At 29.9% G+C, this 24652-nt stretch overlaps 2 protein-coding genes and 1 long non-coding RNA gene across 3 annotated transcripts; 2 read left to right on the top strand and 1 right to left on the bottom strand.

Annotated features, from left to right (window-relative positions):
• The first annotated feature begins 12602 nt into the window (after positions 1–12602).
• On the top strand, positions 12603–16049 carry LOC145968974 (uncharacterized). The gene is made up of 6 exons (XM_083094857.1): positions 12603–12745; positions 13390–13558; positions 13971–14166; positions 15018–15224; positions 15688–15771; positions 15907–16049. Exons 1-6 carry the CDS (start codon positions 12603–12605, stop codon positions 16047–16049), a joined length of 942 nt encoding a protein of 313 aa, XP_082950983.1.
• A 3732-nt stretch (positions 16050–19781) lies between these two features.
• On the top strand, positions 19782–22542 carry LOC145968885 (SNAPIN protein homolog). The gene is made up of 3 exons (XM_083094751.1): positions 19782–19848; positions 19924–20151; positions 20522–22542. Exons 2-3 carry the CDS (start codon positions 20000–20002, stop codon positions 20562–20564), a joined length of 195 nt encoding a protein of 64 aa, XP_082950877.1. The 5' UTR covers positions 19782–19848; positions 19924–19999; the 3' UTR covers positions 20565–22542.
• LOC145968886 (uncharacterized) lies at positions 22012–23872 on the bottom strand. The gene is made up of 3 exons (XR_014437905.1): positions 23234–23872; positions 22420–22455; positions 22012–22150 (listed from the first exon to the last, which is right to left on the bottom strand). It is a non-coding gene; the product is annotated as an uncharacterized LOC145968886 (long non-coding RNA).
• Positions 23873–24652: the final 780 nt, after the last annotated feature.

Below are 24652 nucleotides of genomic sequence, written 5' to 3'. Positions count from 1 at the left end.
CCGTAAGATTGCACGTACGTATGCGACGTATGAGATGCTCGTATTGAACGGATCGAAAGACGTGAGAGATAACGCAATCTTTACGAGACCAGTAACACCACCAACAACAACAATGTCGACGTTCGCTAATATCAAATCATCCAAGAAAAAGAAACTCAGCGCATCGAACGTTGCGTTTTTACAATCTTTGGGATTTGCGGTGCGAAACAGCTGAACGATGACCGACATTCTCAACATCGGTGATGAACCGATCGTTGACAATCGTATCGTCAAGATCGAGACTCACACGTACAACCCATTCGCCAATACAACGTTCGGACACAGTGACGAGATAAGAATATCCATACAACAACAGGATCTGTATACCCTGCCGTACGAGAGTTTCCTATACATCGAGGGACAACTAACGAAAAACAGAGCAACAGCTGAAGGAGAAAGTGATGTGGTACTGGCAAATAATTGCGTCGCATTCATTTTGAAACATGCCTTGTCTAAGAATGCGACTCAATTCGACAACTGCCAATTAATCAACGTGAAACTCTATCTGAATTCGGAATGTTATCCGTACGATGATATGAATCTGGATTTCGTTAAAGGCAGATATGCCATTCTGTACGACATGTACGCGCGCTTCTGCAAGAACTATTACGGATACGAGTATCTCGAGCCGAGTCTCTCCGTCTATATGTTTCAACGTCAGGGTCCGTTCGTGATTATCGATTATTCTCGACAAAACGAATCGGTTAAGAGCGCAACCGTGGATGTGAGATTGGAATTCGAATGTAAGGAGAACGTGCCGGCGAATACCACTGCGTACTGTCTCATCATACACGATCGTGTGATCCAGTACAATCCGTTGACCAACGTTGTACGCAAAATCACCTAAGCGATAACATCGACACAAGAGAGAGGGGAGGAGGATATAAATCAAAGTGCTGCGAGATGATTTTAGAGTTTGTCATTCCTCTCGACTGATGCATCGGGGAGAGAGAGAGAGAGAGAGAGAGAGAGAGAGAGAGAGAGAGAGATCTCGTCATGTCTATACCAACGTTTGTGGATCTGCAAGGATTTATCATCGACAAATTATTCTTTGTGAAAGAAGCGGCAGTCCTGAGGAAGGGATATGTTCTCTCGCATTATTTTTTCGCAAGTCCTGTACCGTGGAGCGTGCTAACAAAATCTGAGCAACGTCAAATTTTATGGGTGATTAGAAATAATCACGGATTACAATGGGAAGACGGAAACGTTCCATATGACTTGGCTCAGCGTGTAATTACAACAGCAGTCATTGGTACGATACACGAAAAAGAATCATCTGTCGTGTACGTTAAAGGACTTGAAAAGCGAAAATGGCTGACCGATATACTAGGCGATGTGGGAAATGGCTATATTATTGAAACCTTGGATGCAGACTATAAAGATATTGATTCTCTAAATAAATTAGATATTACCAATAGTATGCAATGTGGAAAACATGTTAAGAATTGTGCATTACAAAATGTATTCAAAATATTTAACTGGTGGTCGCAACGCCAGAAAGAATTGCAAGAAAAATAAAAAAAATGTAAACATTAATATGTTTTATCTCTTATTTCCCTTCCCTAATTCTTTCCTTGCGTTTCTAAGAATTTTTATCTGAGCGCCGTCTCCCCTTCTCCTAAATTTCAGAGCGTTAGAAGCATTGATCCCCCCACCACATTATACTTTTGGAAGATGAGCGTTATGTATATTCGGTTATTTCTTATACGATCAGTGTCGCGTTAACACCGCTCTCGTGGTTCACTTTTCATAACTCCCAGAGAAATGTACTACGTCGAAAGAAACAGCAGCAGCGGCATCGGAAGACGCGTGAATAATTACGTGCCGAGTCGTAATAAAATTTCATCGTTTGAGAACAAATGTGACGAGTAAGTTTCGTTTAACTTTTTTCTATTTTTCGATTTTTACAAATTGTATTATTACTATTACTTAATTTTAATTTTTCTGTAGCATTTCGTTAGAGCGTCGTGCGGTTCGTATACTAGGTAGACGATACGCATTGACAGCTACGGAATTCAAATTCCTCGAAATTGGTATCAACGTGGGTCCACCGAGTTACGTGGAGATTGCCATAGGAGATCATCGAGGAAAGGAACTGATATTATCTCTCGAAACGTGGAAGGGACTCTACGAGCAACGTCGCAATATTCAAAATTTACTTCGGAACGACTCTAAAGATGACTACAATTTCATAAGCGTTGGACCGCTAACAGTGAGAGTTCGTACGATTAACGACGTCAAACTCATAAGTCTCGAATCTTCAAACGTATGCTTGATGATGGTCGAATCGACGTTACGTCATATGTTCGATCTCGATCAATGCATAGATGTAACTTTTGATCGATTGGATAAAATTATCCAAACAGTTGATGTCAAATTTACGCAATTCTCCAATATCGCGTCCACTGTAATAAATCCGAAAGAAATATCAAATGTAATACGCGCGAGTGATGCTTTCAACAAGCATCAACTCGTCGATTGCGAACTGGCAGCTTTAGTTTTTAGTCCATAGTACGTAAGAAAAATATATATAAAACATAAATAAAGAGTTTTAAGTCTAAATCATGACGTAATTTCTTCGCACGCATTTCCATCCACCCAATCCTTCAAAGAATACTTCTATTTATATTGTTTATTAACTGGTAATATTGTATACTTGCGATAATACAGAGATGACAGAGAGAGAGAGAGATAAAAGGGATAAAGAGAGAAAGAGAGAGGGATATTCAGAGATTGTTGGGAGCACAAAAGAAAAAATTTTTTTGTAACTGAACCTAAGGTTGAAAATGTGTTGTTATCTCGCTATGATTCACAGATTGCTCGAAAACGTCGGACCCCGAAATATCTCAAAAATGTGTTGTTATCTTGCTATGATTCACAGATTGCTCGAAAACGTCGGACCCCGAAATATCTCAAAATATAACTTTATGACTAATATTGTATACTTGCGATAATACAGAGATGACAGAGAGAAAGAGAAATAAAAGGGATAAAGAGATAGATAGAGGGATAGAGGGATAGAGAGGGGGAGAGAGAGAGGGATAGAAAGATAAAGGGATAAAGAGAGAAAGAGAGAGAGAGAGCGAGAGAGAGGGAGGGATAGAGAGAGACCCAAAATCTTCTTCAAAGGAATACCGCCATTTTTGTTTATACGTGCGTCCCCCGCCCCGCAGCCCCCGCGCCACGGAAATCCCCTCCGTCCCACGTGACGTCATCCCTGATAGGACCTGAGTTAGAATCCGCGTGACGTCATCCCCCTCCATCCTGCGTGACGTCATTCCCCGGCGCCGCTGAGATCCCCTTGCCCCTCACCCCCCTGAGATCCCTGCTTTAGAAACTGCCTAGTCCTAACTACTGATTCGTTAAATTAATATTTTATAAACGCCTACATACATATACATATAAAATATAAGAAGACCAAAAATTAAATGAAATGCATTAAATTAATTAAAGCATTAATACTTATGAATAATAATTTTTATAGAGACCTCTGGTAAAATAATATGAATAAAATCTTATACATAACTCTTTACTGCATGCAGAATTATAAGTCTTCTTATAAGCGTCCAAGGTTAACCTTCGCTCGCTCCGTTATCTCCCCTACGTCCGGTATGCGTCAACGCTTGCATCACCCGACGGATGCGCTATGCCGTGAATAAAAGAATATTCATTAGTAAAAGTTTCGAGGCACAATATATTAAAGTAATAAAAGGTACATATATATATATGCAAAATTAATGTTAAATGCAGTATACAATTAAATATAAAAATTAACGAATGTACCAAATGAACTTCCATGCGTAGTATTATAGATGCTTTATGCAGCAGCCTCAAGTCCATTTGAATGAAGCATACTCTCATATGCTTTAGGCCTGCATATTGTCCATGAAATATCCATTGGCTTATGTCCTTTCAATTATTCTTATATATACAGGGTGATTCTAAATAACTTTATGCTTTTGCAAAAACATAATCTTGACCGAATTCTAAGACGATTTTTCCTTTGGCAAAATTTCGTCCGAAGCTTAGTTTTTGAATTATTAAAGGAAGTAGTTAACGTATGACGGGTCGAACACAAGAGGCAGGCAAGGGTGGCGCGATTCACGAGTGCTTACGCGGGGCGCCTGCTGCGATCAGCTGGTCGCTATACACATACAGACACACATGCGAACACATACATTCTCTCTCTGTCTGTCTGTCTGTCTGTCTGTCTGTCTGTCTGTCTGTCTGTCTCTCTCTCTCTCTCTCTCTCTCTCTCTCTCTCTCTCTCTCTCTCTCATTCGCTCACTCACCTGTAATTTTTTTTTTTTTTTTACGAGAGAGGGGAAAATGCATTTTATGCATACCCACCGGTCGATCCAGTGAGTTATGTGGGACTCGAGTACCAAGTCGAATTACCAACTCGGTACTCCTTACCCACTAAAAACCCCTCTCTTTTCACGAATTTCCTTTGACACACTGTCCCTCTGTTCCCGAGATCTGTTTTCACATAACGTCAAAAAATAGTTATTATTACCTTGTTCGATGACTTTTGATGTATTGCTGTAATTGCTTGAAGGAGAAATGAATTTTCCAATAGATCGTACGTTCTCAAATTTAACGTAGATATCACGTTGCAAAAGACAAGAAATCCACACTAAATTATTAACTGAAAGTTTTTCTTCTTTCATGAACTGTATTCTTTTATAAACTTTAACGTAATCACATTTATTTACTCACTCGATGAGACGAGAAATTTACTAATGACTCTATCACTAATCACTATTAATCACTGTCGAATAATAACTGTTGGCGATTAAAAATCACTCGATGAAAGAAACACGCGCGGACACGTTACTACACGACGCGACGACGCGACAATGCGACGATAATGGGAGCTTTCCAGCAAGCGACACAAGTCGACACAAACATCATTCTGTCTTTTTTTAACTCCAATGAATAACGAAGATAGAATGATGTTTGTGTCGACTTGTGTCGCTTGTTGGAAAGCTCCCTTACTCGGCGACTGCAAGCAGTTTTTTGTCATGGTAGGTTGCGGTAGGTTAAGGTACTACTGGCGCTATCGAACGCGATCATGTGTTCGATTGAAGAATGCGGTAAACATAATAAACATTTAACATATTAATATTATTATTATCATGAATGTGTGTGATATCCATACATCGTATGATATCTATTTAAAAATTAATTAGATTAAATGTCTTTTTAAAATATTTATTACTTTTACTATTATCTTAAATAAATATTTAATATTAATATTTTATATGATAATAGTAAAAGTAATAAATATTTTAAAAACACTTATTTAATCGGGCAGCCCCCCGAATGGCGGGAGTCTGCTGCCCATGGTGCAGGTCGAGAGGCTCGACACGGCGACGGCGGACAGGAGTGTGGGTGGATGTGCGTCTACCCCCCTGGAGGCCACTGGTTTAGAGGAGGACTCCGTCGTGGGGGTGGAGGCGCACACCCCGATCGGCGAGGAGGGGCTGGAGGAGGCTTCATCGTCCGTCCTGGCCCCCTCCAAAGCGATCAAGAGGGGGAGATGTCTACTGTCTCCCGCATCGGAGCGCTCGACCTCGACTGACGGAGGATGAAGGTTCCACCACAAGCGCAGGCTCCAAGCAGAGGAAGAAAAGAGGAAGACCACGTACGACGAATATCATCGACGAAATCAGGGCAAGGGAGAGAGAGAGGGAGGAAGAGAAGAAGAGTGTATTTGGAGGTAGCTAAGTGACTTAACACTCCGAATCTACAATAACAATACAGAATATATATATTTAATTATGAGTTCGGTACATGTATCAAGCGTGTGTATCCTTTGACGGTCGCCGGGTAACTGGAGGTCATCCCCACTTATCGCTACGCACTGAGGACTATACTTGTCGGGCATCACCTATTGTGAATACATTATATTCTATACCGGTACCGTAATAACTCTAATACATTACACTATAGATTATTCGTTTCAAACGATTCTCTTCATCCATCCTGTGTCAAAAAATACTAAGCTAAAATAATCAAAAAGATTTTATTATAGATACGCAGATAAATATTTAACATTTTGTGGAAAAATATATCGGTATGTAAATGTAGCATGAAATACTAAAAATATGCACTATAAACTATTCCTTTTATTCATTTTACGTATAAAAAAATATCAAGCTGATTATTAAGGGGATCCTAAAGTCGACTTTTTTACCGACAAAATGCGAAGAATCAGTTCGATCACTTATCTTTTTATTGGCTACACAGATCGATAAATCCTTTTCCACAATTAAAGTACTAAGAATAACGAAATGCGGATGCTATAACTTCATGCAAAAAACCAAGAAAAGTTACTTATAATTGTGTTAATTACAGTCGTGTTACCGACTTTTTGCATCACAACAATATTGCTTTAATATATAAGTTTTGCAGTTTGTCTGTGTAAAAGACACAGCATCCGCACTTGGGATAACATGAAAGAATAATACAGAAGTAAAAGAAATGATCTTAGAAGCTTGTATAAAAAGATAAATGATTGAACTGTTTAGTGTACGTGCATGTACAGTATCGATATCAAAAGAGTAAAACCAAACAAAATTAGTTGACGGATAGCATGATAGACGGCACTGCCATCTATCTAAACTTTTATCGACAAGGACAGACAAAATCGTATTTTCTCTTTCCCTCTTTCATGCCTGTGATAATAGTTTATACATATACGCATTATTATTATTGCACTCCCTCGTATTTTTTCTTTCGTTTTCTCGATCATATGCTCATTCTGTCCCTTTTTAATCTCTCACTCACTACATATCGCTCAGCTTCATGCTTCACATTACATGTTGCGTTTCTCTCTATCTCTCTCTCTCTCTCTCTCTCTCTCTCTCTCTCTCTCTCTCTCTCTCTCTCTCTCTCTCTCTGTCTCGCTCGTTCTCTCTCTCTCGCGCTCGCTCACTCGTTCGCTCTTTCTCTATCGCTTGCTCACTCACTCTCTCTCTCTCTCTCTCTCTCTCTGTTTTCTTGCTCGGTATTATATTCTTACATTCGTTCATGTTATTTTTACTGTTTTTTGGTTCTTATTACTCTATATCAAAAAAAGCTTTTTATATGTATGCATTTTTATTTTATAATATTAACAAAATATTAAATATTAAATTTGTCTCTCTTTCTCTCTGTTTTGTTATAATAAATACACCTATGTAATACAATTTATATATATTTTTTACATTTGCAGTAAGAATAATCTTTATGATAATTGCTAACAATTCACAACTATTTACCAAGAATAAAGTTTAGTAGAATCAATTTGCATCACAAATATATATATTAATAAAATCACTACTACGAATTACCTCAACATATGATATAATAATGAAATTTACAAGTTTTATTTTAAGAAAATTTTGTTTTGTTGACAAATATAGACTATATAGACAAATATGACTATATAGTTCTTATAAATTATAAATACATACTTATCAGCTATAAAAATCATGTGATTATTATTATTGTATTGTATGAAATAAATAATTAAAATAAAATTGAATACGCTTATACATGTTTAATAATATAAATTGATAAAATCTATCAAATTTTATTTTGTGTAAATTGATTCTATATACATTCAACTTTATTGTTCGTAAATAGCTGCAAATTATGATCAATTGTCCTAAACGTTTTTCTTACTGCAAATGTAAAAAATACATATTAATTGTATTACATAGGTGTATTTATTATAACAAAACAGAGAGAAAGAGAGACAAATTTAATATTTTATATTTTGTTAGTATTATAAAATAAAAATGCATATATATATAAAATTTAATTTTATATGGAGAAACGAGAATCAGAAAAGTAAAAGTGACATAAGCGAATGAAAGAATACCGGGCAAATAAACAGAGACAGAGGGAGAGAGAGAGAGAGAAGTGCGAATGTAAGAGAATGAAGCATGAAACTGACAAGCGCTACGTAGTGAACGAGAAAGATTTAAAATTTAATAATTTATTTAATTAAAAATGATTCGATTTATGTCGTGTTTGGTGTCATTTTAATTGTAAAAATCTCATGAATCCATTACAATTATTTTCAAATTGAAAAAGTGCTAAATAAAAATTTTAATTTATATGATATTTAAATCCATAACAGTTGTTATAGATAAGGGAAGGTCTCCGATTTCAAGCGAGAGCGAGAAGGAATAAGGAGCAAGCGAGATGACGAATCATGAAAGAGTTCCGAAGTCTCGCTCGCCAGGCTCGTATTTTCTTATCTTTATACATATATATGTCATCTTATTATGGAAAATAAAGTTTTTATATTTCGCATTTTTTCGATTTGAAAATAATTACAATGGATTAATGAGATTTTTGCGATTAAAATGACACCAAACACGACATAAATCGGATCATTTTTAATTAAAGTAATTATTAAATTTTAATTATATAATTAATTAAAAATAATCAGATTTATGTCGTGTTTGATGTCATTTTAATCGCAAAAATCTCATTAATCCATTGAAATTATTTTCAAATCGAAAAAATGCCAAATATAAAAATTTTATTTTTTAGAATAACATGACATGTATACCTATGAAGATAAGAAACAGCGAGCCTGGCGAGCGGGACTTCGCAACTCTTTTATAACTCGTTATCTCGCTTGCTCTTTACTCGTTCTCGCTCTCGCTTCAAATCGGAGACCTTTCTTTATCTATAACAACTGTTATGGATTTAAATATCGTACAAATTAAAATTTTTAACATTTTTTCGATTTGAAAATAATTGCAATGGATTAATGAGATTTTTACAATTAAAATGATACCAAACATGGCATAAATCGGATTATTTTTAATCAAATTAATTATTAAATTTTAATTATACAGGGTGTCCTAGACCACCCGTACACCCCTTTTCTTTCAAAAACTAAGCATTTTAGAGAAAAACGTTTTCGACAAAAATTGTATGGTTTTGAGGGAAACATAAGATGGTGTCATTGGTTTGACCTTGGATGGCATCGTTAAGGTGAGGTCAAGGACACCTTTAATTTCTTAAATGGAACCACCTATTTTTTATTGCATATTCTTATAGCTTATGTCGAGAGCTTTCCAAAACACTATAATAAAGTATTTTTTCATCAAGTACTTTTCGAGTTATAAGGCATGAAATAATTTCTTAATTTTACATAAACCATAAAATATCTAGTAAAATATTCATTTTTCGATTATCTTACCTTAATACTTTTATGTACAAAATAATGAGAGGAATCGATTGGTGTAAAGAAAACACATAATTGTTCCAAAAAAAAAATGTAATTGTTAATTGCAAATTACATTTTTTTTTCGAAACAATTTTGTGTTTTCTTTACACCAATCGATTCCTCTCATTATTTTGTACATAAAAGTATTAAGGTAAGATAATCGAAAAATGAATATTTTACTAGATATTTTATGGTTTATGTAAAATTAAGAAATTATTTCATGCCTTATAACTCGAAAAGTACTTGATGAAAAAATACTTTATTATAGTGTTTTGGAAAGCTCTCGACATAAGCTATAAGAATATGCAATAAAAAATAGGTGGTTCCATTTAAGAAATTAAAGGTGTCCTTGACCTCACCTTAACGATGCCATCCAAGGTCAAACCAATGACACCATCTCATGTTCCCCTCAAAACCATACAATTTTTGTCGAAAACGTTTTTCTCTAAAATGCTTAGTTTTTGAAAGAAAAGGGGTGTACGGGTGGTCTAGGACACCCTGTATATTTAATAAAAAATGATCCGATTTATGTCGTGTTTGGTGTCACTTTAATTGAAAAAATCTCATTAATCTATTGCAATTATTTTCAAATTGAAAAAATAAAAAATATAAAATTTGCATTTTCTATAGTATAACGCGGAATCATGCTGTGACATATTTACTTCATCGACAGTACTCGACTCGTTGTCGCGCCGTACTTACGCGTAAGAACAAGGCAGCGCGGAAAAAGAGTCGATCGTGACTAGTGACGTTTTCAATCGAAAGTTACGAAAGTTACATATATTTATTATTTTTTGTATATTTATTTATTTTTATACAATGGTAGTGACGTATAGCGCTAAATGTTTATCTTTGTATGCTCGCCGACTTTCTACAACAAAAGGAGGATGGTTTAAAAGGTAGAACTTTGTTGTCATAATTAGGGTTATGTACAACATGCACAGATTATGAAAGCAACACGCTCTGATTATGAAAAAAATAATTTATCCCAGAGGCGATCTATTCGTGAGCTGGTTATTTCAGAAAATATTTCTTGTCAGAAGCGGTTTGCATGTGCGCTCTGATTATGAAAAAATTAGTTTATCCCAGAGGCGATCTATTCGTGAGCTGGTTGTTTCAGAAAATATTTCTTGTCAGAAGCGGTTTGCATGTGCGCTCTGATTATGAAAAAAATAGTTTATCCCAGAGGCGATCTATTCGTGAGCTGGTTATTAAACAAAATATCCAGAGGCAAACTACTTGTGTGCTGGTTATTTTAGAAAAATGTAATCCAAAGGCGCTTTATTCGTGTGCTGGTTATTAAAGAACTGTAATCCAGAGGCGATCTATTCGTGCTGGTTATTAAAGAAATGTAATTCAGAGACGATCTATTCGTGTGCTGGTTATTAAACAAAATATCCGGAGGCGAACTACTTGTGTGCTGGTTATTTTAGAAAAATGTAATCCAAAGGTGCTTTATTCGTGTGCCGGTTATTAAAGAAATGTAATCCAGAGGCGATCTATTCGTGTGCTGGTTATTAAAGAAATGTAATTCAAAGGCGATCTATTCGTGAGCTGATTATTAAAAAAAAATATCCAGAGACGATCTATTCATGTGCTGGTTATTAAAAAAAATATCCAGAGACGATCTATTCATGTGCTGGTTATTAAAAAAAATATCCAGAGACGATCTATTCGTGTGCTGGTTATTAAACAAAATATCCAGAGGCGAACTACTTGTATGCTGGTTATTTTAGAAAAATGTAATCCAGAGGCGATCTATTCATGTGCTGGTTATTAAAGAAATGTAATCCAGAGGCGATCTATTCGTGTGCTGGTTATTAAAAAAATGTAATCCAAAGGCAATCTATTCGTGTGCTGGTTATTAAAAAAATATAAACATTTTTATAAAATTATAAAAAGCAATAAACTGTTGCCTTTTTCAAAATGAAATGTTATAATTTAACAAAAAGATCTATATTCTGACTCGTAAGAGTGAGACAAATAAAAAACGCGCCTCTATTTCGCTTATAAATTACTGTTGGAGAGACGAATTAAATACATAAAATATTTTGGTAGCGTTCTCACGGGAATGGGCGATGGAGGGGCCCATTCTATATTTTTCTATATTTTTGCATTTTTATATTTTATATATTCTATTCCCATATTTTTTACAAATGTATTCTGTCCCAATCGAGATAATGTTGTAAATATTTGTAAATTTTTATTATAAATATAAACATTTGTACACACATGTAACAAACCAAATATGTACACATGATTAAAATATGTGACTTCATATAATATTTTTTTCTAATTCGATTATATGTGAAAGAAACAAGCTGTGCTGCATAGATTGTATTTTATAAAAAGTTACATGTGTGATAATACCTACTATATATATATATATATATATATATATATATATATATATATATATATATATATATATATATATATACACACACACATATATATATGTATATGTATATATGTATATATGTATATATGTATATATGTATATATGTATATATGTATATATGTGTAATTATAATATGCAAAGCAATAATAATTACATATAATAAAAATAATAAAAATAATTTCAATGTGTGTGTGTGTGTGTGTGTGTGTATATATATATATATATATATATATATATTTCAATATATTTTAGCATATAATTGAATAGAATGTAATTATAATATGCGAAACAATAATAATTATACAAATAATAAAAATAATTGGAAGAATCAATAAATGTTTCTAGAAATGTTCGTTTGTAATATATATTTATACAAACATTTTTATATACACATTATATACAGGGTGATTCTGAACAAACGTTTGTCTTTAAAATATCAAATTCTTGAATGAATTCTAAGACGATTTTTCCTCTTGCAAAATTTTGCCCGACGTGACGTCCATAAACGTTCGCAAACGTCTTACGCGGTTGGTAGATATCCGGTTTAAAGATAATGTTTCGAAGCATTCATAGCAAATTCTCGACCGCACTCTTAATCGATTATTCATTACTATGCAAAGATTCGTTGCTATGTAACATAAATATAGAAGAAAATAAATAACGAGACATTCCTGACAATTTTTGAATCCTTGAAGGAGCGCTAGGAGTTATTTTGCACGGTACGTAAAATATTTTATTTATTTTATTTTTTCTCTCATTATTCCTCTCATTCTCTCATTTTATCATGTCCTATTTTCTTGTATTTTAAATTAATAAATCGCTCGATAGAATATACACGCTCGCATCAAAGTAATCATATTTTTCTGTCGCATTGCACCTTTATATTGTTTATTATTTATTTTTCAGATTAATTAATTGTCCTTCAATATGGAAAAATCATTACAACTATCTAAAGATAATACATCCAACAGTAATCCCGATAAACTTATGGATCTTGATAATTTAAACGCAACTGAGATACTAACATCCAATGAAGTACTCGACAATGTCCAATTGTATGATTCAACGGTGTAAGTATTTAAAAAAAATTTTACTTTTTTTAGAATTCATAATAAAAATAAACTATTATTTTCTTCTCATTAATTGCACATTTCTATGATATATTTTAATGCACATACAAGATTTTCATAGAGAGATTTTATTATAATTCTTCATTATACATATTTCGCATTAAAATATCATATTAAAAGGTTGTATACTAAAATAGCATATTAAAAGGTTGTATAACATAAAATAAGTGTATTATAGATATTTTAATTATTAAAAATTAGAAAAACATCTAATATCATAATATTATTATTAATTTATCACTAATTGAATAACTTAATATCTAAATTTTATAAATTATATCAATATTAAAGTATTATATTATATTATATTTTATCAATGTAAATTTTATTTTTCTCTCAATCTTATTATCAAAAACAATTAACAATCAAAACATATGTTATATTATATGTTTTAATAATCATCATAGAAAAAAATTTATAATAATTAAATCAATTTAATCTATGAAAATCTGTATTATATCGTATTAAGGTATTACATCAAATTTTAAAATATATATGTGCAAAATAGATTAAAGATATTCTATTTGATAAAAGTATAAAAGATATGTGTATAATATAATTACTATTTATTATAATTGTTTAAGCGAAATTATTGGCTATGTGGATGGCATTGAGTCTCCAAGATATATTGGTACTAAGCAACAATACAAATTTTTTAAATTTTATATGAATAATGGAAACGGAAAAAGAATTCAAGTTGTTGCATGGAATAATGACATCGATTACATACAGCACCATATAATGGTGAATCATGTAAGTACTTTCATTATTTCTTATTCGTTAATTCTTTCATGCAATATTTTTTCATAATATTCTTGCCTTCAATATAATATATGTATATATATATATATCTATATATCTATCTATATATATATATATATATATATATATATATATATAATACATAATTTTTGAATTTTGCTATTTATAATCATTAATAATTAAACATAATTACATATTATTACATTATTATTACCTTTTATTATTATTTTATTGCTATATTAAAATATCAAACTTATATTTAATTTATAAAATGTAAATAGTTTATTTTTTTTTAGAATAATAATATATGTGTAATTACATTTTTAATATCAAAATATTATATATATATAGATCATATCATATCATATATAGATATATAGATCCTTTCTTTATAAATATATAGATCATTCATTTGGATGGTGTTCAGGCACGTCCGCCAAAAATGGCTCAGTTTAACAATGGCAATATGTCTTACGAATTATTAATTAAATCTAACACTATTGTTTCGAATTTGGGAATATTCGATCCAATAAGTTTAGTGAATTCAGAACCTGAACCGGTTGAACTTTGTGAAGTTCTCAATACTACAAATCGAATTAGTGAGTATTTTTTCTTATATCTTTTTTATATATACTTCTAATTTTATACTTTTAATTTTTATCGTTTTCAATTTATTATTATATTTTTATAACAATTTAAAATATATAAAATATGATATAACACATAAAATATTATTTAATAATATATAAATTATATATTTATTAACATATTTATAAACATATAATTAATACTTATTTATTACAATAATATAGTTATCACAAGTTTTATTAATATATTCAAAGATTGTCAAATACTGTAGAATATATTTTTTTATAACGAATATTTTTTCATAATTAATATATCTTTAATAATTATTATATTATTATATTTTGCAATTGTAATTATTATATTTTAAATATTATTTTAAGCAATATATTTATATATTAATATGAACAAAAAATATATTTAAAAAATTAAATGATCAAATGCTAACATTAATAGATTATAAAGAAGTGCGCACGGTTTTTATGTAAAATGGGGTCCCGGTCAAATTGGTTATATGGTGTTTGTATAAAGAAAAACTCTATAAAGAATAAAATACATTAACATATCTGATGATGGCCTGACGATGGAGGTCAATTTTGAAGATTTAAGCTATAACTTAAGAACTATTAATTATCTGGCCTATTACTATTGAAACTTTTGTTCAATAAGTCATAATTTACATCATCTTAAAATTTCAGCAAATTTAACCGGGATTAACTCCATTTTACATAAGAATCGTGCGAGATTCTTCGTATATATTTGTTTATACACATGTAAAACTATTTCTAGAAATTTATTATAATTTTAATAATATAATAAAATATAATTTTATGTTACTTTTTCTTATTAAATGTTTATTTTACAGTCTTAAGGGGATATGTAAAGACAAATTTTTTAACCACGCACAATAATAAATTAAATAAAATGATTGGCTGTGGCTCTATCACAGATGGAATATATAAACTCGAGGTACACATATTGAACTTTACGGACGATGATTATTCAACATATGATATACGGAAAGGCGATCATATAGAAATTATTGGTATAATGCAAAGTACAGGTAAAAAAAGTTTGTAATACATATATACAGTAATATAGTAATTTTTTAGAATCACGAAACTAATAATAAAAGTATTAATTCTTTAATTTTGGATTATACATCCAGCATAAATTTTTTAATTTTATACTGTGTGTATATATATATATATATATATATATTTATGTATTGTATATATAGAGAGTGTTCCGAAATTCGCAAATTAAAATATCATTATAGCGAAAAGATTTTTGAAAAAATAAATTTAAAAAATTGTTAAAACGTTCAATATGATTAATTTCTTCTATTAGCGAAGATGAAATTTTAAGATTAATTTTATTTTTGTATTTTTATATGTTATATTTTTATTCATTTAATGTATACATTATTAATAATTTTATACATAACGTCTCTTTACAAATAAAACAATATTTCTCACATATACAGTTTATTAATATTATAACTAATAAAAATTGATATTTTCATAATTTTTTAGCTATGCCACCACATTTAGTAGTCAACAGCTTAAAAGATATAAAAAAAATTGCTGGACATATGCCAATATTAAAACTTCTGAATGGTACATGTACACTTAAAAAGAGAAAAGTAGAAGATTCTAATGACACACAGGTACAATTATTGTGCAAATATTAAAAAATTATATTTATATTCTTATTTTATAAATATTATTATTAAATTTATCCAACTTATACAGGATTCACACTACGTCCGATATCCGACGTAAGATATCCAATATCCAATAAGAAAATTTGGTTTCTAAAGTCTCTGGCAGTCTCTAGAAATCAAATTTTCTTATTGAGTATCGGAGTCGTACGTCGGATATCGGATGCTATATGAATCCTATAATATTTATTAAAACAATTTGTCGTATTTCTTATACACATAACATAAAGTTTATTGAATGCAATTTATTTATTTTTTTAAATTGGCAATTTTAAAAAAATAAATAATTAATATAAAATTTTTTAAGATTTCTGGTTTCTCTTTAACATTATAATGAATTATGACGTCGTAAGCGAAAAATCATATAACTTATACACACGCGCACGCAAACAGACGCATACACACACATGTATGTAATAAATTTATATTATTTCAACACGATACGAGAAAAGAGCGATTTAGAGCCATTCTTTTCTCGTATCGTGTTGTTTAATACATAAAAGAGCCTAATTCTTTATCAATTTATTAATTTGTTATATTATTTCTTTTTTGCAGGATGGAAGCAAGAGGCATTCAATTTAATTACGTTAAAAATTAATAAGATAAGAATTAATAAGAAAATGTTCAAATTTAAATTTTAATGTTTTTTATTTTATTATTGAATAAAATTTAATCTTAAATTAAAGAAAATGTATTTAAATATTGTGTACATATTGTCTTTTTATTTATCCCTCTCTTTCGCTTGTTCTTTTCCTCTTCATTAATTTTAAATAAAGTTTTTATTCTGCTTTCTCTCTCTCTTTTCCTCTTTTTGATTCCCACTTTATTTTTCTTGTTCTCTCGTCCTTTCCTTTCTATTCTTTTAACTTTAAATAAAAAAATACGTAACATTATTATCTAATATTATTTTCTTCTCTCTTTTCCTTCAATCTATTTTTTTCTTCCTCTCTTTTGCTTATCTTCCTCTTCTTTAATTTTAAATGGAGCTTTTTTTCTTTCTTTCTTTACTTTCAATATTAATCTCTCGATACACACAAATCTGAGATGACAACCACTCATGAAATAAGCGCAGCGAAGAAACCAATCAGCATCGTGGAAAAACGACAACAATAAACTTCGAGATATTCGAGACATTGACTTTACATGCCTTTTAGGCAACCTGAAAAACAAACTTAATTCTAATGTATCTAATTGTGTCTAAATCTTCGAAGACGCTACGAGTTATCAAGATTTTGATACGGTATGTAAAATAATTTTCTTCTTCATAATTTTTTCAATTTTATTCTATTCTATTGTGATGTATTTTTGTTTTTTTTTTTAATATAATAAGTTGTCAAACATAATTTTAGTATGTTTGTATATGGGGTTATGTATACGTATATACATAACTTTATGGTAAATGTTTACTTTACGTCACACAGTTTCAAAAATTTTTATTTTCACGTATGTTGTAGAGGATACATTCCTAAGTAATACACCGTTTGAATTTTGTGGCGCTCTCTCTTCGTTCCTGAGATATGCAAATTTGAAGTTTCATAATTTCATGTCATTTTGTCATTATATCCTATTTATGTGTTCACATTTTTTGTTTACATTTGCACAACACGGTTTGATATTATATTTTTGTTGTGTGTTTATATTTTTTTGTTTACATTTGCTCGTTGTGACTTCCATGTCGCTAAGAATTTAATACAATTTAATACAATTAAAAAATATCACAAATATATGTGTACACACACACACGCGCGCGCGCACGCGCGCGCGTGCAAGGGGGGCCTTCGACCTCCCCTCCCGCAACCATCCCGCCGGTAGGCAAAGTGGACCTCGCTTTACAACTTACAGCATATATCCATTGTGATTGAACTCTTTGCAATGTGTCCCCTACCGGCGGGGGTGATTGCGGGAGGGGGAGCCGAAGGCCCCCCCCTTGCAGCCCCGCGTGCGTGCGTGCGTGTGTGTGTGTGTGTGTGTGTGTGTGTGTGTGTGTGTGTGTGTGTGTGTGTGTGTGTGTGTGTGTGTGTGTGTGCGTGCGTGCGTGCGTGCGTGCGCGCGCGCCTATATTTCTTCTTAAACATACATGATGTCGTAAAATTATATTCTATTCTTGAAACTTTTTTTGTTAATAACTATTTAATAAATAACAATAAGCGGCTAAAACCTTCTGAAAATTATACAGAAAGATGACGTTGGGAAATGTAAACACAAAAATATATTTAGAAAATAACGAAAAGATAATACAAATAAGTATGAAACTTCAAAATTGTATATCTCAGGAACGAAGAGAGAGCGCCACAAAATTCAAACGGTGCATTACTTAGGAATGTGTCCTCTACAACATATTTGAAATTAAAAATTTTTCGAGCTATGACGTAAAGTAAACATTTACCAACTTTATCTGTATAAAGCTTTATTTGTATAAACTCTGCGTACAATCTAAAAAATATTAAATATTAAATATTAAATATTTTTTTATTATTTTATTTCAAAACAAAGGAATGAAATGAACTTACGCACAATGTATTGAGAATTAGGAATAAGGAATTAAACTCATTTTTTGTTTGGAAATAAAATAATATTTAATATTTAATATTTTTCCTATTGTGCGCAGGGCCTAACTTTATGTGTTAATAATAATTTTAATAAACAATATAAGAAGAAATAAAAATCTTTTGAAAGGTCCTGAAATTACTAGATATGATCTTGAAAATATATGTAAAAGGTATTACTATTGTTCTTTTCTAAAATTTTTAGTTTTATATTTCAAAATCGCATATCTTCAACAATAAAAAAAGAGCTACTTAATTTAACACGTACTATACGGAGTGTATCAGAGTGAGCGTATCAAGAGTTTTTTTTTTAGAAAACTACGCATTTTTGTGAATAATGTTTCAAACAAAAGTTGTATGACTTCAAGAGGGACATAAGATAGTGGCAAAGATTTGACTTTGGATAGTTGTTCAAAAATCATATGAAGGTCATCTTCAAATGGAACCTACTATTTTTTATTGCATATTCTTGTAGCTTATCTCAAGAGCTTTCTAAAACACTATAATAAAATACTTTTCTCTTAAGTACTTTTAAAAAAAAGTGTATAATTTGCGACATATTTTTTGTTAAATTAATTATGTGTTTTCTTTACACCAATTGATTGATCTCATTATTCGATGTATAAAAGAATTAAGATAAGATTACCGAAAACTGAATATTACAAGATATTTTACATTTTACATTTTATGTCAAAAAAAAGGTAACTTTAAACCTCATAATTCAAAAAGTATTTAAGAAAAAAGTACTTTATTATAGTGTTTTGGAAAGTTTTCGAGATAAGCTACAAAAATATGCAATCAAAAATAGTAGGTTCTATTTAAGAAATTAAAGGTAATTCTTAACGGCCAGCAAAAGTCAAATTTTTGGCATTATCTTATGTTCCCTTTGAAACTATACTTTTGTTTAAAACATTTTTCAAAATGCGTAGTTTCTTTCAAAAATTGCTGATACGCTAGCTCTGATACATTTTGTATAATATTTCATATCAAGAGACACGGTAGTGTCTTTGCTAAGTCCCAGCGTAAGCAAAAAAATGCACTCCGTGTATTATTACGCGAGTCGGATTGAGAGTATAACTCGATATTTTTATTTCTCATATAACCGCTCAACGGATCGAGTTCTTAGTAGAATTAATCGATAGCTTGGGTTTAAATTAAATAATAAAAGTGTTTTTATTTTTGCGCTACGTGCTCTGTAAACGGAGATATCATGATGCAAAGTCTGAAATGTGAAAATTTCGATTAAGAAACGTCGTCATAGTCATCGTCAACTCCTCTTAACGTAACAAAGAATATACAGAAATACGTTTCCAACGTCTGCCACAAGAATGCGCTAGCAGTGATTCACGCGACGCAGCGTTAGTAGCGCTCTGTGGCGTTAACGATGCTTATAAATATGTTCTAAAAGGTTAAGTGTGTCACTTCAGGTAATTATATAAAATAATAATATACATATAACATTTATATATTTAGATTAGATTGTATCTATATTATTATTTCAGATTATATATATATATATATATATATATATATATATATCAAGAGACACGGTAGTGTCTACTTCACTACAGCTATAACATGGACGTGGACACAGCGAGTGACAATACATCTATCGACGACAAGATAGATGACTTTTGCGAAAATCCGACGCGGGATGCATTAACGGAAGGTCTTATGAGTCTCTTGAAACCTACGGTGGATCAACTGGACGAGAGAATTCGCGCCACAAGGTGACGTCAAGTTTTCTGTTCAGCGCGCATGCAATAATAGTAACATTTATTTTTCGCGTTTCTTCTTGCAAATTTACGTATATTTATTATTCTTATATTTCTTTCACAGTACGTACTATTTATTGCAAAATATATGTTTATTCATCGAATTGTAACGATAAAAAATTGCGATTTACTTACACAAGCAACATATATATCTTATTGTTACCTATTTTACAAGAATTCTTGAGCATTTTGAAAATCATTTTCAATTTTCATATATAATTATTGGAATGTTATAAAAAATTGTGCTTCTATCATGTACTACAAGTTGCGTACAAAAGTTGCGAAGAGTATTATTTTTTATGCATAACTATTCTCTTTGTTATAGGATATGTCAAATAGAGCTGAAGCAGCGGATTGTTATTACTTAACATTGATTACTTTGCAAGTTTTATAAAAGAAATTTCTTACAATTTTCACCATAAATTATGGAAACTCCAGTAGTTAATTTATCAGATGAAGAACTCAAGACAGTTTATGATCCTTCTGAGGATTCGTATCTTTTAATAGATACTTTGGAAGAAGATTTAGACATTCTGCATGCGATGAAACCTGTGATTTGTTTAGAAATAAGTAGTGGTTCTGGTATAGTCATCACAGCTCTAGCAATGGCATTGAAAAAATATAATGCTCATTTTATTGCAATTGATATAATCATTATAACATAGAATATTGAAATTCAAAATTTCAAAATTAAAAATAATTTATGCTTTGCGAAAGAAAATTAAAAATGAAAAGTAGTTTATGCAAAAGCATAGAAAGAAAAAATCATCATAACATAGAATATTGAAATTCAAAATTTCAAAATTAAAAATAATTTATGCTTTGCGAAAGAAAATTAAAAATGAAAAGTAGTTTATGCAAAAGCATAGAAAGAAAAAATAAATACTCTATGCTATGATGATATTACATACACACACGCACACGCATGTACACATATACAAACGTATTTTTATATCATCATAACGTAGAATATTTAAATTTTCAAAATTAAAAATAGCTTATGCTTTGCAAAAGGAAATGAAAAATAAAAAGTAGTTTATGCAAAGCATAGAAAGAAAAAACAAAAAGACACATTTATAAAAAATATTCTATGTATGATGATACACACACACACGCACACACACACACACACACGCACACGCATACACATTTAAATATTAATAAAAATTAAAAATATTATTTCTATAACGGGCTGAGGTTCTTGGATTGGAACTTCGGCCTCGGCCTCGTCCTCTCGACCGTCCCGCTCTAGCCCATCGTGCACGCGGTTGTTCTACAATAAAAGAAATATTTTAATGTTATTTTATTTGAATATAATATTTAAAGAAGAACTGCACGGATTAACTATATTGAAAGTTAATAAATCTAATTTTAATATATGTACATTCAGATTCATGAATTTAACATTACGCAAAATACTTTTAGCCTTTTAAAATATAAAAATAATTATTTGTGAATTAAAAATTTTTTTTGTAAAATATAATTTATACGACACAAAAATTCATGAAAATACAAATTTTAATTCTATAGAAGGCTAAAAATACTTTGGGCAATGTTAAATTCATAAATCTGAAAATGTAATAGATTTATTAACTTTTAACATAGCTGATTCATTTAGCTGATTCCTTTATAATTAACGTGCCAATTATATAATTCAAAATTATTTACCTCTTACTTGCCCCGCTGTCGTTATCGGTGACGACGGCGGCGGTGGCAGCGGTGACGACGCTGACGGCGATGGCAGCGGTGACGACGTTGACGGCGGCAGTGGCGGTGGTAGTGATGCCATCGTTGGTGGAGGCGATTCTTTTTGTGTTTCCATTAATTTTTGTGTTTCCATTAATTTTTGTATTTTTTTTTAAGTATTATATTTTCTTTTAAAGCCGCTTCAGCCTCAACACGTAAAAAGGACGACAATTCAATTTCTGGCTCCATTTCTTCCATATTGTAGGTTCTGAAAGAATGGAAACATATAAAATACATATTATAAAATATGTTTAGAAATGATAGTAGAAATGATAGATAATAAATGATTAATCTTCATTTTAATCTTTTATTGTAATGCATATATGTATTGTGTGTGCAACACAAATATGAATTACAATAAAAAATAAGTAATTACAATAAGTGAATTACAATAAAAATAGTAAAATAAATTTTTATTCCCTTGTTATCTATCATTTCTTACGCATATGTATTAATAATATAATGTGTTACACTTACTTTTTAGGATTTTCTTCATTTTCCTTTTCGTTAGATCTGAAAATAGAAATGTATAAAATATATTGTACAATATAAAATATTTTTATATTATGTATTACAATAAAAGATTAAAATAAAAATTAATTCTTTGTCATCTATTTTTATTATATATTTCTATATTTTTATTATATATATGTATTACAATATGTATTACAATAAAGTGTTAAAATAAAAGTTAACCAAGTATTGGGTATGCAATACATATGCATTATAATAAAAGATTAAGATAATAAAATATTAAAATAGATTATAAAACATTTTTATAATGAAATAATAGATTGTTATCTATCATTTCTATAAAAAATTTTATAATATTTTATTATTTTATATATTTTATTATTTTAATCCTTATTGTAATGCATATGAGTTGCACACACAATACTTGGTTAACCTTTATTTTAATCTTTTATTGTAATACATATATATGTGTTATACGCAGAAGTACATATAGTTACGTATCGCAACAACTAATGGTTAGTTTTAATTTTAATGGTCTATTTTAATTTTTTATTATAATGCATTTGTATTGCGCATGCAACATATAGTAATATATATATATTATAACAATCATTAGTTATTGCGATGAGTAATTATATGTATTTGTATGTATAATACATATATGAATTATAATAAGACATTTAAATAAAAGTTAAACAGTATCATGCGTGAAACATATATAATAGAAGATTATAATAAAAGATTGAAATAAAATATATAAAATAATAAATTATATTATAAAATATCTTTATAGATATTATTAATAATCATTGCTTACCTTTTGTGAGTTTCATTATCATTAATTGTTGCTGGTTCTTTTTCGTTTCTGGAACTGTAAATGTATAATATAAGTTATAAAATATTTGTATAAAAATGATAGAAAACCCTTTCGATCAGTCCCATATAAAAGAATGTTGTAATGTATCAACAATAATTTCGTGAAGACTGCTTCATATTCTGCATTATTTGATGAACTGTGAAAAAATATTTAGGTAAGTTGCCAACACTACCGTGTCTCTTGATAATTTGTCTTTATTTTCCTTACTATTAAAAATAGAATTAAATAACTCACTTTTTCTCCGTTCCATTTATATATTCAATGATGAATTAGATAAGCAAAGCAACGATTATTCATTAATGGATTTATAAGTATTAATTGTGAATAATAAATGTAGATTTCTAATGACATATTGATTTGTAATTATCCGTTATTTTTGCAATAAGAATAGCAAAGAAGTTTGAAGGATTTGAATATCTATATAGTAAGCAAAGAGGACCGTCGAATTTTAATGAAATATGACGGGGGTGGTGGCGGGTTCTTTGCTCATTTATTTAAAGATGTTTAACATATAGTACAAAAAAGAGTGATATCCCTAAAAAAATTACCCTTTTAAAAAAAAGGTAAAAAAAGGTGCTAAGTCCGCGTAAAAAAACAGTATATGTATTTGCAAAATAGTGTATTATTAACTGTAAAAAACTATTGTAAAAAACCTGTCTCCAAAATAGTGTTATTTTAAAACTGTAAAAAACTACTGTAAAAAACCTATCTTCAAAATAGGATTATTTTAATCTACAAAATAGTTATTTTAATCTGCACAAAATAGTGTTATTTTAAACCGTAAAAAATTGTTCTACAAATTATTTTAATTTTGTGTAAAATTGTATATCCTACAAAAATAATGATATCAAAAAAATTGCGCTAAGTGAAAATAAAAACTTATAAAAATATTTTAACCAAAAAAAGTTATACAAAATAGTTGTTTTAATTTTCTACATTATATCCTAGAAAAATGATGATATCCAAAAATTACGCTAATTGAAAATAAAAACTTAAAATATTTTAACTAAAAAAAATTGTACAAAATAATTGTTTTAATTTCCTACAAATAATATTAAAAAGTTGCGCCAACTGAATAAAAATTTTCACTATAAAATATACATTTCTTTTTTATTTCCAATATTAAAAGAAAAATGATATTAAATGAATTGTAATATATCTATTATAAAAAATCGTTGAAAATATGAACAATCATATACATTGCAATAATCATATGCATATATCCTGAAAAGTTTAATTAAAAAAAAAAAAAGAAAATGATAATACAAAATACAAAATTAAAAATTATTTAAAAAATTAAAAATTAGAAATTAATAAAAAAAAAATAAAAATTCATATAAAAATTAAAAATTAATACAT

The sequence above is a fragment of the Camponotus vicinus genome, unplaced genomic scaffold (assembly GCF_025532165.1).
Source record: "Camponotus vicinus isolate PSW18456_S1 unplaced genomic scaffold, iyCamVici1.0 SCAF_3, whole genome shotgun sequence".
NCBI classification, from domain to species: Eukaryota; Metazoa; Arthropoda; class Insecta; order Hymenoptera; family Formicidae; genus Camponotus; species Camponotus vicinus.
The sequence above is the reverse complement of the archived record's forward strand: the minus strand, read 5'-3'. Positions and strand labels throughout refer to the sequence as shown.

Bases quoted from the DNA above. Each gene is read 5' to 3' on its own strand.
- LOC145968974 (XM_083094857.1), top strand. From the start codon at position 12,603: ATGGAAAAATCATTACAACTATCTAAAGATAATACATCCAACAGTAAT. The intron at 15,225-15,687 runs GTTTGTAATACA...ATAATTTTTTAG, and splicing joins GCAAAGTACAGGTAAAAAAA to CTATGCCACCACATTTAGTA. The intron at 15,772-15,906 runs GTACATGTACAC...CAACTTATACAG, and splicing joins AATATTAAAACTTCTGAATG to GATTCACACTACGTCCGATA.
- LOC145968885 (XM_083094751.1), top strand. From the start codon at position 20,000: ATGGACGTGGACACAGCGAGTGACAATACATCTATCGACGACAAGATA. The intron at 20,152-20,521 runs GTGACGTCAAGT...TCTTTGTTATAG, and splicing joins GAGAGAATTCGCGCCACAAG to GATATGTCAAATAGAGCTGA.